General features: G+C 51.7%; 1 protein-coding gene across 1 annotated transcript in view; it reads right to left on the bottom strand.

Annotated features, from left to right (window-relative positions):
* Window positions 1-13713, bottom strand: part of Phldb3 (pleckstrin homology like domain family B member 3) — an 18667-nt gene extending 4954 nt beyond the window's left edge. The window contains exons 1-10 of the mRNA XM_031385669.1: window positions 13473-13713; window positions 12818-13259; window positions 11769-11951; window positions 11267-11404; window positions 7117-7245; window positions 6588-6746; window positions 4725-4835; window positions 4497-4580; window positions 3610-3723; window positions 9-182 (exon numbers count right to left, since the gene is read on the bottom strand). Coding sequence (XP_031241529.1) covers window positions 9-182; window positions 3610-3723; window positions 4497-4580; window positions 4725-4835; window positions 6588-6746; window positions 7117-7245; window positions 11267-11404; window positions 11769-11951; window positions 12818-13051 — 1326 coding nt within the window. The 5' untranslated portion in view covers window positions 13052-13259; window positions 13473-13713. The remainder of the gene's footprint in view (window positions 1-8; window positions 183-3609; window positions 3724-4496; window positions 4581-4724; window positions 4836-6587; window positions 6747-7116; window positions 7246-11266; window positions 11405-11768; window positions 11952-12817; window positions 13260-13472) is intronic.
* Between the last annotated feature and the right edge of the window lie 375 nt (window positions 13714-14088).

The following is a 14088-nucleotide window of genomic DNA, read 5'->3' as shown; positions in this document are numbered from 1 at the left end:
CAGCCAACACCCAAGCAATTTTTCCATCCTCTGCCCAGGATGGCTGAGGGTGGGGGCAGGAGGGGAACAGAAGGGTCCTCACCTGTACAGTGGAGAGACAAAGGTCGGGAGGATCCCCTCTGGCTGGCCCTGTCTCCCCTCCTCCGGGGCAGGCTTCCAGTCCTCTGGAGGCCAATCGACCCCTGAAAACACACAAAGGTTGTGTTTGTAAGGTAAGCTGCCCCAGAGGTGCTTAGGATAATGGCTTCACTGACAGCTGTGCGCTGTGGGTGTGAGTGGATGGAAAAGACCAATGCTATCAGCCAATTAACCCGTTAGTGCATTCTTGATCTGATGGCATCACTTGGAGATGGTGCAAACTGCAAGACTGGCCCTGTGTAGTGAACAAGGCTGGCGACAAAACTCAGAAAGAGTTTGCATGTAAGCATGAGAACCAGACATCCACCCATGTAGGGAGTCATAGTCCAGCAAGCTGGCTCAAGCCCAGGCCACCAAGTCTAATGCCCGAGTTCAAGTCCTGTGCAGCAGCAGAAGACTGATGATGATTCTCGCCGGCTGTTCAGGGTACGCCTAATCATGCATCCCACCCCCCATCCCAGTCAATAAATAAACAAATATGAGAAAGAAAATCAGATGTGGCGGCCTCTGGGGAGGCAGAAACAGATGGATACCTGGATATTACTGGCCTAGCCTGATCTGTAAACCTCAGAACCCAGTGAGAGACCCTGCCACAAAAAAAAAACAAAAAACAAAAACAAAAAAACAAAAAAAATCAGGGGCAGGGGGAGGCTGGAGAGACAGGTCAGAAGTTAAGAGCACTTACTGTTCATGCAAACAACCCAAATTTAGTTCCCAGCATCCATGTCTGGCAGCCCACAACCACCAGTAACTCCACTTTCAGGGGATCAAACGCCCTCTTCTGGTCTCTGTGGGTACTGCCCTCATGTGCACATACCCACCCAGGCACAGACACACATACATTTAGGGGTCAGGGGCACTGAGTGATGGCTAAGAATACATACAGCACTTCCAGAGGCCTAAAACTCTCCAAGTAGATCAAGATAGTCTCAAACTCACAGACATCCACCTGCCTGTCTCTGGAGTGCTGGGATTAAAGGTGTGTACCACCACATCTGGCTACAAATCAAACAAGGTAGACAGCTCCTTGGAGCAGATAGCAGAGGAACGATAGCAGAGGTTAACTCTGGCATCCACATGTGCATCCTCACACACATAAACAGGATCGCACACACCAACAAGAGATGGTGTCTCTCTGCAGAAGCAGGTTTATCTCCCCACCCACTCTTGTGCTCTCTGCTTCCTGGTTGTTAGGAGTGAGCAGCCCCTGCTCTGTCGGGCCCTTTTACCATAACACTGTGCTTCAGCTCACCACAGACTCAGCATACATGGAGCCCCGTGCACATGAGGCTAGCGGTTACAGAGTACTGCATAGGAAAGCCTCCAGCTAACTGTGCCATCTCAGGGGACCAAGGCCTTAACTTTAACTCCCAGCATCAGAAAAAAAATTAAGGGTCTGGGGATGTTTCTCAGTAGACTGCTGGCTCAACAAAGCCCTGGGTTTGACCCCCAGCATCACGTATAATTGAGCATGGTGGCACGTGCCTCTAATCCTAGCACCCAGGAGCTATTCAATACATTTGAGGCTAGCCTGGGCTACATGAGAACCTGTCTCAAAAACATTTTTTTAGTGGCCAATATCTACCCAACTTCATATAGCTAGCCATGGTTCTGTATCCCCAGGCCCAATATACCACTGACAGAAACTGCCAAAACAAGACAGCACACTAGCTACTGGCAAAGCATGACCACTGGGGGTTAAGAGTCATCTAGAGGGCTGAAGAGATGGAACAGCGGTTAAAAGCACTGGCTGCTCTTCCAAAGGTCCTGAGTTCAATTCCCAGCAACCACCTGGTGGCTCATAACCATCTATAATGGGATCTGATAACCATTTCTGACCTTCAGTTGTACATGCAGATAGAGCTCTCATATACATAAAATAAATAAATCTTTAAAATAATAAATAAATACAATGTGCCGCATTCATTTTTTTTAAAGTGTTACCTAGGGATTATTTGTTTTCTTTCATTTTAGTTTTTACTTACTTACTTATCCATTCAGAGATAGGATCTTGTTATGTAGCCTAGGCTGGCCCTAAATTTTGCTGTAGCTCAGGCTAGCCTCAAATTCACAATCCTCCCTCCACTTCCTAAGTGCTGGAGTTACAGGAGCCTGTCACCTCCCCTGGCTTTAGTTTTATTATTTTGAGACAGCATCTCTCTCTATGTAGCCAAGGCTAGCTTCGGTCTCCCTCCTTCCTTTGCCTCCTGAGTGCTGAGATTATAATCATGAACCATTAAACGCACATGAAAGACGTTTTCCAGTATGTGGGAGGATGTGCAAACAGGACACCAGCCTGGCCCACAGCGTGAGACCCTCACAAATAAGTGGGCTGCAGAGATGACTCAGCAGTTAAGAGCACTGACTGCTCTTCCAGAGAGCCCAGTTTCAATTCTCAGCGCCCACTCAGAGCCATCTACGATTCCAGTTCCAGAGGATATGACTCCTCCCTCTTCTGGCGACCACAGGTACTGCATGCATGTGTAACACACACATAAACACAGGCAGAACACTCATACACATAAAATAAGATAAACCAGTCTAAAATGAAACCTTAGCCATTTTGAATGCTAGAGGAAAATACTCAAGATACAGGCATAGACAAAAACTTTCTGAATAGGATTCAAACAGCACAGGGAATAATTCCGAGGACCGAGAAACAAGATTTTGTAGAATTAAAAAGCCTTTGTGCAGCAGGCAAGAACAGCAGAGTGAAGAGGCAGCCACAGAACAGGGCTATCGCTCCAGCAGTACTTCAGATAGACCCTGTGTCCAGGCTTTACAGGCTTTAGAATACACACACACACACACACACACACACACACACACACACCAAGGAAACCCAATTCTGCCAAATAAGAATAGGCTAATCAACTGAGTACACTATTCTCAAAAGGGAAAACAAATCACCAACAAATATTGACAACAACAAAAAGTGATCAACAGGGCTGTAGAGATGGTTTCGTGGTTAAGAGCACTGGCTGCTCTTCCGTAGGACCTGGGTTTGACCCACAACCCTCTGTAACTCCAGTTCTAGGAGATTTGATGCCCTCTTCCGGAATCTGAGGACATCAGACCCTCGTGTGTGTGTGTATGTGTGTGTGTGTGTGTGTGTGTGTGAGTGATATATATATGAAACTGACTGTTGGACTGCAGACTGCTGGACCAGGAGGAGCAGAGAGAGAAGACCTCATTAAAGTAGCCTGTTGGTCACTCTTAAATTTTACTCTTAGGTTACAGGCTGTCATCTTGCATGGGAGACATGGTGTTATGCAAAAAGATTAATAATAAGAATAGATTCGATCATCTAATCTAGTATCTTGTGAGCAAGTTTCCCTATCCATCCTCCCATTCCCTCATCCCTAGGCAGAGAGCACCTGTGAAGGTTCCTGATGGACCTCTGCTGCCAGCCCCTCCCTCCCCAGTGTCCACATGCGCAAACGGGGGGGCGGGGAGAGAAGGGGGTAGCACCTGCAGGGAGCTGTGCACGGAGAAGAGGCAGGAAGAGGTGGAGCTGGCGGCAGCATGAGCAGTGGGGTCCTGCAGCACCAGCAGCTGACGGTCGGTCTTCTGTGTGAACAGCAGCTAGGAAGAGAGAGCAACGGTTACGGAAAGTCGGGAGTAGGGTTGGGCAGGGGGTAAGGGGGAGAGGCTAGGGAGGTGGCATCAGTGACCTAGACAAGCCGTTGGGTGGTTAAAAGCACAGACTGCTCTTCCAGAGGACCCAAGTTTGATTCTCAGCACCTATATGGAGGCTTATAACCATCTGTAACTCCAGGCCCAGAGGATCCACTGCCCTTTTCTGGCCTCTTTGGGCACTGGGCATGCATGTGGTGCACTGACATACATGCAGACAGATCACACATGGATGCACAGTAGGGGCTTGGTTTCAGGGAGCGCACACACGCACGCGCACACACACACACACACACAGAGCACTGACAGTTCACAGATGCTCTAGCACCAGACTGCCAATACCAGTCCATTTCTCAGGTGGAAAAGCAAAGATCTGATCACAAGAGAGCCAAAACACAGTCCTCACTGCTCAGTCTCCCAGCGGGAGCCAGGGCTATGGGCATAGAGAGCCAGTTCTTTGGCTGGTGCTAATCCTCCCTACACCCCCACCCCCACCCTACACTCCACACCCCACACTCCCCCCACTCTTGAGGGAGGAGAGCTAGGGTTTAGACTCCTTGTTCTGAGGTCTAAAGGAGGGTCTGAGAAAAAAGAGCTGGGGCCTAGACTCAAGTCTGAGGGAGGAGGGGCCATAAGCTCACACTCCTGCTTCTTGAAGGTGTAAGAGGCTGGTGCCCGTTCTGAAGGAGGAGGACCAGCAGCAGGTACAGGAAATCCCCTACCTTGGTGAGTGCTTGGTCGGGCTCAGAGAAGTCCCCACCACAAGTTCCCTGCAGGCAATTGAGCTCGAACAGCCGGCTCCGTTCCTAGGAGAGGGAGAGGGAGGGGTCTTGGCGATACCTCACCTCACAACACAGGCAGAAGGGCCACACCCATAGAGCATCTGACTCTGGGAACTACCTGGGCGCCCAGAGCTGGGAGGTGAGGGGGTGAGGCAGGGAGAAACGCACCTGTGTAAGAGCCTGAACAGCCTCCTCCTTCTTCCTGCTCAGCCCCCAGCTCTCGGCAGCCATCTGCTCCCCCAGAGACCTGAGCTGTTCCTCCAAGACCTGGATGCGGCGCTGCAGGGGACACCCATTCTGTTCATTCACTTGTCTGCCTGGGACTCCAGGCTACCCTCCCATGGTGCCCTGTATCCCCACCCTCACCTCAGATACCTCAGGAACTGGGGTGGGAGAGCTGTCACTAAGCCCCTGGGAGCTCTTTGGTTTTTGGAAGCCAGAGGCCAGAAGACATCTAGGGTTGGTGACTGACGCTAAGGGAGACCCAGAAACTCATCAAGACCAGAGAGAGGAGTGCAGGAGGTAAAAGTGACTTGCAGAGGACCCAAGTTCAGTTCCCAGCACCCACAACAGGCTCCAAGGGACATGATACTGTCTTATGGCCTCCATGGGCTCCTACATACATACACACACACACACACATACACACACACACACACACACACACACACGCATACAGCCTCATACATACATATTTAAAGTAAAAGTAAATAAATAAGCCTTAAACTGGGAGTGGTGGTGCATCCCTTCATGCCTTTGATTCCAGCATATGGGAGGCAGAGGCAGGTAGATCTGAGGCCAGCCTGGTCTACAAAATGAGTCCAGGATAGCCAGGGATACAAAGAGAAAAGAGAAATGCTGTCTCGAAAACTCAAACCAAACCAACCAAACAAACAAAAAACCCCAAACTAAACCAAACCAAACAAAAAAACCTCTAATGATAATGATAATAATAATAATAATAAAAAGAACAGAGAAAGGGGAGTCATACTTGTAATTACAACACCCAAGAGCCTGAGGCAGAATTGCCTCAGATATGAGGCCAGCCTAAGCTACATAGTGAGTCCTAGGCCAGCTTTGGCTACAGAGTCCCTATCTCAAAATCAAAAGGGACCAGGGATGTGGCACAGTTGGCAGAGTGCTTGCCTGGGAGGCCTGAAGTCTTGGGTTCCACCCTCAGCAAAAACTGGGTGTGGTAGAGCACATCTGCTGTCCCAGCACTCCAAAGTCTGAGGCAGGAGGATTACAAGTTTAAAGTCATTCTCAGCTACACAGCTGGTTCCAGGCAGCCTGGGCCCCATGCAGATAGAAACCAACAGAAGAGCCAGGCGGTGGTGGCGCACACCTTTAATCCCAGCGCTTGGGAGGCAGAGGCAGGCGGATTTCTGAGTTTGAGGCCAGCCTGGTCTGCAGAGTGAGTTCCAGGACAGCCAGGGCTACACAGAGAAACCCTGTCTCAAAAGAAAAGAAAAGAAAAGAAAAGAAGAGAAGAGAAGAGAAGAGAAGAGAAGAGAAAAGAAGAGAAGCCAACAGAAGGAAAGGAGAAAGGAGAACAAACTGCCGGGAGAGGCATGGGAAGGAGACCCCAGTGGGAACTGTTTAACCACAAACGGGTAGGGAGCTGAGCTGTATCGCTAAGCTTGTCCCCACAGGACAAGGCCAAACTCTCAACATAAAATTAACAGAATGAATGAGTGGCTGGGGCTAGCGAGAGGGTTCAGAAGGTAAAAGTGCTTGCTGCCAAACCTCACGACATGAGTTTGATCCCAGGGAATATGGTGAAAGGAAAGAATGGACTCCTGCTCTCAGACTTCCATGAATGTGGAGGCACGCATGCTCTGACACATATATAAATAATGAATCAATTTAAAAGTTAAAAAAAAGCAGCACTTTCCCTTTATGAATGAAGTTGGAAAGATGATGTGAGCACATTGGCCTTCACCATCTTCAGTTACAGTATAAGAAAAAGCAACGGATGCACCCCAGGTCCTGCTGCAAGGATGGAGAAGGAGGCTGGTCTGGGCAACTCACCCTGTGCTGGGCCACACTGGCCTGAAGTTCCCGAACCTTGGAGTTCGGAGCTGGGACGTCAGGGCTTTCCCGTTCCTCCTCCACGCGGCTCTCGTGCTCCAGCTGCTGGAACTCCAGATCCTCATAGGTACGTTGGGCTGCATCCAGCTGCTCTCTGATCTGAGGGTGGGGACACAAGGGACTGGAGACTGGATCCCTAAACCCGAGGAAGGAATGAGCTGGTGGGCTTGACCCAGGCCCCTAGATCTGAGGGAGAAGACAGGTCAGTACTTCTGGGTCAGGAGAAGGGCTGGGGCCTGGACTCATGGACCCAAGGGAGGAGGGCTGGGGCCCAGAATCCTACATCTGAGGGAGGAGGGCTGGGGCCTAGAACCCACATCTGAGGGAGGAGGACTAGGGCCTAGAACCTCACATCTGAGGGAGGAGGGCTATGGCCTAGACTCTTAGGTCTGATGGAAGAGATCTGGGCCAAGACTTTTGAGCCCTACTGGAAGACAGACATTTCTAAGCAGGTCTAAAGAGCCCTCACCTCTTGTACCCCTTGTGAGAGCCGCTCTCTCTGGTCCTCCGGCTGTGAATCCAGCTGTCCTTGGGCCTCCCTAAGTCTCTGGCGAAGACTCTCCACATGATCCCGCTCCTGGCTCAGCTGCCTCTGCTCCTGAGAGAACAAGCAAACTATGGACCTGGATGCAGGTGAGGAAACAACCCAACCAGGACCCAGGCCCTGCTGGGGTGTCTGCTCCTCACAGCAGGACCCCCAGGTCTGTTTTATGGTCCTGCCCCAGAGGAGTTACCAAGGAAACAGTATAAGAAACAAGAGACAGCCAGATAAGGTGGCATATGCCTATAAACCCAGCACTTGATAGGTGGAGATAGGAGAATGGCAAGTTCCAGGCTAACCTGGGTCATAGAGCCAGACCTTACAAAGGAAGTAAGGGTGGGAGGTAAGAAGGGAGGGAGGAAAGGAGGGAGACAAAGAATAGGAAACAGAAAGGAGAAGCCAGAAGGGAGGGTGAGGGGGGCTGGAAAGGAGAGAGGGACGGGGGAGAGAGGAAGGGAAGGAGAGAAGAAGGGAAAGAGTAGAGAGAGAGGGAGGGACAAATGAAGGCATGAATGTAAAACCACAGTCATGCTGTGTGAAAATGGAGAGCTAAGGTAGGCCAGCCTCAGGCCCTGCCCTCCAGCAGAGCACAAAGCTGTTTCAACTGGGGACTGTGAGGCACTGAGTCGTGCAACACGGGAACTTGCAGCATGGACTCCATTTCTTCCCTGCTCTTTATTATTTTTTGTTTGTTTGTTTGTTTGTTTGTTTTTTGAGACAGGGTTTCTCTGTGTATCCCTGGCTGTCCTGGAACTTACTCTGTAGACCAGGCTGGCCTCGAACTCGGAAATCCGCCTGCCTCTGCCTCCCAAGCGCTGGGATTAAAGGCGTGCGCCACCACTGCCCGGCGTCCCTGCTCTTTATTATTATTGTTGATTTATTTAGGCTTTTTGCAGCCTAGTGGATTGAATCATATGTATGATATACCAGTGCTGCACTGCGAGCCACGCCCCCAGACCCTCACTGGGGGATTCTAGGCAGGTGCTCTATCACTGAGCCTCACCCCCAGCTCCTCACTGGGAGATTCTAGGCAGGGTCTACCACTGAGTCACACCCCCAGCCCCTCACTGGGGGATTCTAGGCAGGGGCTCTACCACTAAGCCACACCTCCAGCCCCTCACTGGGGATTCTAGGCAGGGGCTCTACCACTGAGCCATGCCCCCAGACCAGGTGTATCTGATGCAGTTGTCAGGGATGACATGGAGAATGTCATATGTATAGTTCATGTCGGTTTGGTCAAATGTTATCACTAGGGTTAATGTGGAGTCATAGAAAGACTCCACATAAACATAGAGCATAGATCTGAACATAGAGAAGATCTCCATGTTCAGGACTTTCAGCAATGAAGGTGCAAGCGTGAGCTAAGCCTGGGAAGTGTGAATGGAAAAGAAATAAGGAGAGAAGACAGGAAGGAGAGAGCAGGGCAAGTATTGGTCTCAAGGGGGAGGAGTAGGGGCATGCAGGGCAAGGGGCAGGATTATGGTCTGGTGCTAGAAGGGACACCAAGATCACACTATGGAGAAGAGGGATTCCCAGGATGGTTCCAGATATGCTAGGTAAGGGGCAGCGTAGACTGAGGGACCCTAGGTCTGAGGGAGAAAGGCTGGTGCTGGGCCCATGTGTCTGAGGGAGGAGGGCCTTGGACTGCTGAGTCTGAGGGAGGAGAGCTGGGGCCCAGAGCCCTACGTCTCAGGGAGGAGGGTTGGGCTTAGACTCTAGGTCTGAGGGAGGAGGGCTAGGGCCTGGAGCCCTAGGTCTGAGGGAAGAAAGGCTCAGGGCTCAGATCTCTGGGTCTGAAGAGAAAAAAATGACTAGAATCCAGAATCATAGACAAACAGAACCAGACCTCAAGAGAAATTAGGGGTCAGGGTGATGAGAGGCAGCTCCTGGTCATACAGACAGAGACACAGCTGACAGTGTCAACAGAGCTGTAGTGTAGACTTTTTCAGACGGACCCAAACCGTGACCTGGAAGGATGTCAACATCTTTAGATAAAAGTGTCTTAAGATCAGAGTGACTCACTGAGGTCTGAACGCTCAGAGCTGATGTCCCTCAGACACAGTGGGGAGGCATAAAGCTCACTGTAATCTCACCATTCCTCCTCAGCCAAGAGACCATGTGCTCCCAGAGAACAGAGGGGGCACTGACTGGCCCCACAGGCACATGGTCAGCCACATCCTGCCTACCAACTAAAGACTCAGATCCCTGTCGGATGTCATCACAAAGGCCTGCAATTACAGGACTTGGGAGGTAAAGGTCAAGGGACCAGGTAGTTCAAAGTCATCCTCAAACATAACAAGTCCAGCACCAGTCTGGGCTACAGACCCTGGGTAGGGTGGAGGAGGAAGAGGAGGACGGAGATGGGGAGGAGGCAGCACCAGCTGCTTTTGCTATAGGATAACACATAATTCAGCAGGGCCTAGTGCTGCCTGAAATCCCAGGACTTGGGAGATGAAAGCAGAAAAAACAGGCGTTTAAGGTCATCCTCAGCTACACATAGAGTTCAAGGCCAGCCAGGGTTATTTGAGATACTATCTCAAAAAACAAAACGGTGCTGGACAGGTTAGGAGTATGCACTGCCACTCTTGCAAAGGAGCTGAGTTTGCGACAGGCAGCAGACAACCTGTAACTCCAGCCTCAGGGGTTCTGAATTCTCCTTCCTCAGGGATCAGAGACCACTCATATGCATGTTACAAACACACACACACACACACACACACACACACCAAATAAACAGATAAATAATAAAATTTTTAAGGCCTTAAATGCTATGCAGTGGTGGCACATGCCTTTAATCCCAGCACTTGGGAGGCAGAGGTAGACTAATTTCTCTGTGTTCAAGGCCAGCCTGGTCTACAAAGTGGAAAGCCAGGGCTACACAGAGAAACCCTGCCTTAAAAAATAAAAACAAAAAAACCACACACACACACACACACACACACACACAACAACAACAACAACAACAACAAACAAACCCAAGAAAACAAACCAAAACAACAACAAAGGTCTTAAGAGGCAGAAGCAGGTGAATCCAATGGTCTGAGTCTAGCCTGGTCTATATAGCAAGTTCCAGGCCAGCCAGAGCTACATAGTAAGATACCAGCTTGAAAACACAAAACAAACCATAAAATATTACCCAGAAGACTTAGTTTCTTCAACAAGCAATAAGCAAGCAGACAAGTAGGGGAGGCCCACTAGGCCCATGAGAGACAAAACAAGACTTGAGATAACTAATTATGACACTCCAGCCCAGTGCACACCTATAACCCCAGCACTCAGGAGGCTAAGACAAGAGATCATGGGTTCAAGGCCAGTCAGGGCTATTTAGGAAAACCAAGTCTCAAATAACACACACACACACACACACACACACACACACACACACACTAAAGTTCTCATTTTTCTGTGGTACCTGCTAAAACATATACAGGTAATATGACTTCTACAATGAGCATTTAAAACTTGGAACAAGGTGAGGATAAGGCTCAGTGATAGATCCCCTTGCCTTTGTCTAGAATCCCCCAGTGAGGGACTGGGGGCGAGGCTCAGTGGTGGAGCCCCTGCCTAGAATCCCCCAGTGAGGGGCTGGGGGCGTGGCTCAGTGGTGGAGCCCCTGCCTAGAATCCCCCAGTGAGGGGCTGGGGGCGTGGTTCAGTGGTGGAGCCCCTGCCTAGAATTCCCCAGTGAGGAGCTGGGGGCATGGCTCAGCCTTGCATGTTTTATTTAGATTCCTATTATCCAGGGATATCGAGACAGGGAAAAATTGGGTGAGATGACAGAAGGATATTAAATGAATTGCTACTAAAGACGAGGAGCAGAAGACACCAGCCCAACTGAGTATTCAATTTTTAAGGGTTTGAAATGTTTCCTAGTACACCATTAAACTGTGAAATTATAGGGACAGCCAAGAAAGAGACCTCAGTAAGCAGGCATCCAAATCAGGTCTGGGAAAGAGGAGGAAGAACGAGGAACAGGAACCCAATCTCTCTGAAGAACAAGGACAACCATTAGGTCCGACCAGGGGATGTTCCATCCCTGAAGAAAGGAACATGACATTGGAGTCGCTGGTCACACCAACCTGCTCCTGCTGTTCTTGGCTGCTTTGCTGGGTCTCCACCCGCTGGCCCAGCAGCTCCCGCAGCTGCTCCTCCTCCCGGCGAGCGGCCACTCGTTCCCCTGCCAGCTCACCTCGGAGCAGGGCCACCTCCACCTCCATCTGCGGGGGGTGGGGGGGGAGCAAGAATATTTTGTTTTGTTTTTCGAGAAAGGGTTTCTCCGTGTAGCCCTGGATGTCCTGGAACTCACTCTGTAGACCAGGCTGATCTCGAACTCAGAAATCTGCCTGCCTCTGCCTCCCAAGTGCTGGGATTAAAGGCGTGCACCACCACTGCCCGGCTACAAAGCAAGAATTTGGGTGCAGCAGCCAGTGAAGGAAGGGATTGGGAGATGGGAAGTCTGGAAAAGGCTTGGGGCTTTGAGCACCTGCTTATCAATGAGGAGCCTAAAGCTTAGACTGGACCGGGTGTCTTGGCTTGCAGGTTCCCTCACGGCTTGATTCCCTAAGAGCTTCCCATCCTCACCTCGATCCTCAATTCCTTCTTCTGGCGCTGTAACTCCTTCACCCGCTGCTCCATCAGAGCCACGCGAGTCAGTGCCTCCAGCTGCTGTCCTCGAAGCCTCCGCGCCGCCCCCCGCAGCTCTTCCCCAGAAGGGAGGCATGGGGAAGGTGTGGCTGGAATCTGCGTGGCAGGCGTAGCCTCCGGCTGAAATTAGAGAGGGTGTGAGAAGAACTTAGTCTCGCCCCCTTCTAGTCACCAAACAGGTCTGGTTCCACCCCAACAGTGCCTCCCGGGGTCACGAGCTGCCTAGTTCAACTATTTCCATTTGGTCTGAATGGAAGAGCGTGAAGTGGGGAAGGCAGCAGGTTCTGAACTGTACAAAGCCACCATGCTCTGAAGCTGAACTGTAGAGCTTGCTTCCTTTCCTTTCCTTTCTTTTTTCTTTCCCTTTTTCTTTCTCCCTTCCTCAGTTTCTTCCCCTTTCCCTTCTTCCTTCCCTTTTTCCTTTCTTTCCTCCTTCCTTTCTCTTTCCTTTCCTTTTTTCTTCCTCCATTTCTTCCTTTCTCTTTCTTTTTTCTTTCTTCCTTCCTTTCTTTCCTTCTTTCTTCTTGTACCTGAATGCTAGTGGAAATCCGAGGATTCTTGCCTTACATCAATGAGGGTCCTGGGGATCGAACCCCGGTCATCAGATTTGACAGCAAGTGTCTCTGTACCCGATGAGCTCACCTGTCCCTGAGTCTCAGCCTCTTGGGAACTCCTTCTCAAAGTCCCTGGGTCGCTCTCCTTCCCCTCTCTCTCTGACTTAAGACTCTTCTTCTTTTTGTTTCTCTTCTGAGTCTGTGTGTCTTCCCTGTGTCTCTGTCTTTATCTAGTTTCTATGTTTCTACCCGGGTCTCTCTGGCTTCAAATCCAACTGTCTAACTGGGTGTTTCTGCGTGTCTATGGGTATCTCTCCTTGACTCTGGGTCTCTGTCTGGTCTCTCTCCTTATGTTCTTTTGTGTCTTCTTGGGTCTCTGTCTGTCCGTCTGGACAACCCCCCCGGGTGGGGGTGAATGGGCTGATCCCTCACCTCTTCGCGGCAGCTCTCGGTGCTGCTACCTTCTTCCACTTCTTCCTCTTCCTCGGCCTGCCGCCCAGCTCCCTGGCAGCTTGGGAGCTCCGCTGGGACCTCGGGCTCCTTGTGCTCTTGGGGATCCTCGGGGTGCCCCTGAGGCTGCACGGTCCCTTGAGGCTGGACTTCGACGGCGCATTCCGAAACCTGCGACGACGAGGAGCCCTCCTCTAGGGTGCTGGGTGTCCCCATGGCCGCTTCGGATTCCTGTGGTGTGGGCGTGGTCGTGGCTCCGGGGCGTGGTTTGATGTGTGGGGGCGTGGTCTAGAGCGCGGTGAGCGAGCCTAGGGGGCGGAACCTAAAGGTTCAGAGACTGGCTCTGAACATTCCGAGGGCGTGGATTTCCTGGGGACCCGCTCGCGATTGAGGCGAGGCTGTCAGCTCTGGAGGTGACACACACCTAGAGGTGGGAAGAGAATTTGAGTCCGGGGTCCCAGCGCTCCCCGTGCTGGGGCGTCGCACGCTGAGCCTTCCCTTTGCTCCATGTATCATCCCTGAACCCCGTCTGCAGCCTCCCCAGTTTCCCTGATTGCCTCCAAGAGACCCCTTCTCCACCCTCTCAGGACTAGCCGGGCCCTCCTCCCTGGAGCTCCACACTTGGGTCCCGATCCACCTGTAAGGCAGCAGCGTCCAAGGCTCCTCACCCCAGGATCCAGAACTCGGGGCTCGCGATGTCTACCTCTCCGGATATGCCTGGGGCCCCAACGCCTCCGTTCCTTCCCGGGAGGAGATCTTCGTAGGTCGACAACCTCCTTTCTAGCTCTGCGCTGGGCACTGCCGCTTCTGCGGCTAAACAAGTGGTTGGAAGGAGGGAGGAGAGAGAGGCCGCCCCGTCCCCCTCCCCAGCAGCCCGGAAGTGGAGGGGGGGACAACAGGTCCGACAGCTCTCCTGGGAGGAGGGAGCCAGCAGCCTGCCCCGCCCGCAGCCCAGGCACCCAGCCATCCCGGCCCCTCCAGCCCCACCCAGCGAGAGCCCAGCGCCCAGACCTCCCACTCAGCCTCCCGTGCCCCCATTCCCGTGCCCCTGGAGGGCCGGGCTTCTTAGCCACCTGCATAGAGCAGCCTCTCTAAGGCCGAGACCCAGGAAATCCTCAAAGGAAGATAGGAATGAAGATGGGGGCCTCTCCCCTCTAATAAGCCCTTTGGAAGGGCCCTGACCGGTTTAGGGAGCCGGACAAGAGGAGGGGGTACCCCGGGCTGAGTCAGCGATCTGCCCAGAGACAGAGTGT

Source organism: Mastomys coucha, unplaced genomic scaffold, assembly GCF_008632895.1.
Source record: "Mastomys coucha isolate ucsf_1 unplaced genomic scaffold, UCSF_Mcou_1 pScaffold21, whole genome shotgun sequence".
Classification (NCBI taxonomy): Eukaryota; Metazoa; Chordata; class Mammalia; order Rodentia; family Muridae; genus Mastomys; species Mastomys coucha.
This window is presented reverse-complemented; position numbering and strand designations above follow the sequence as displayed.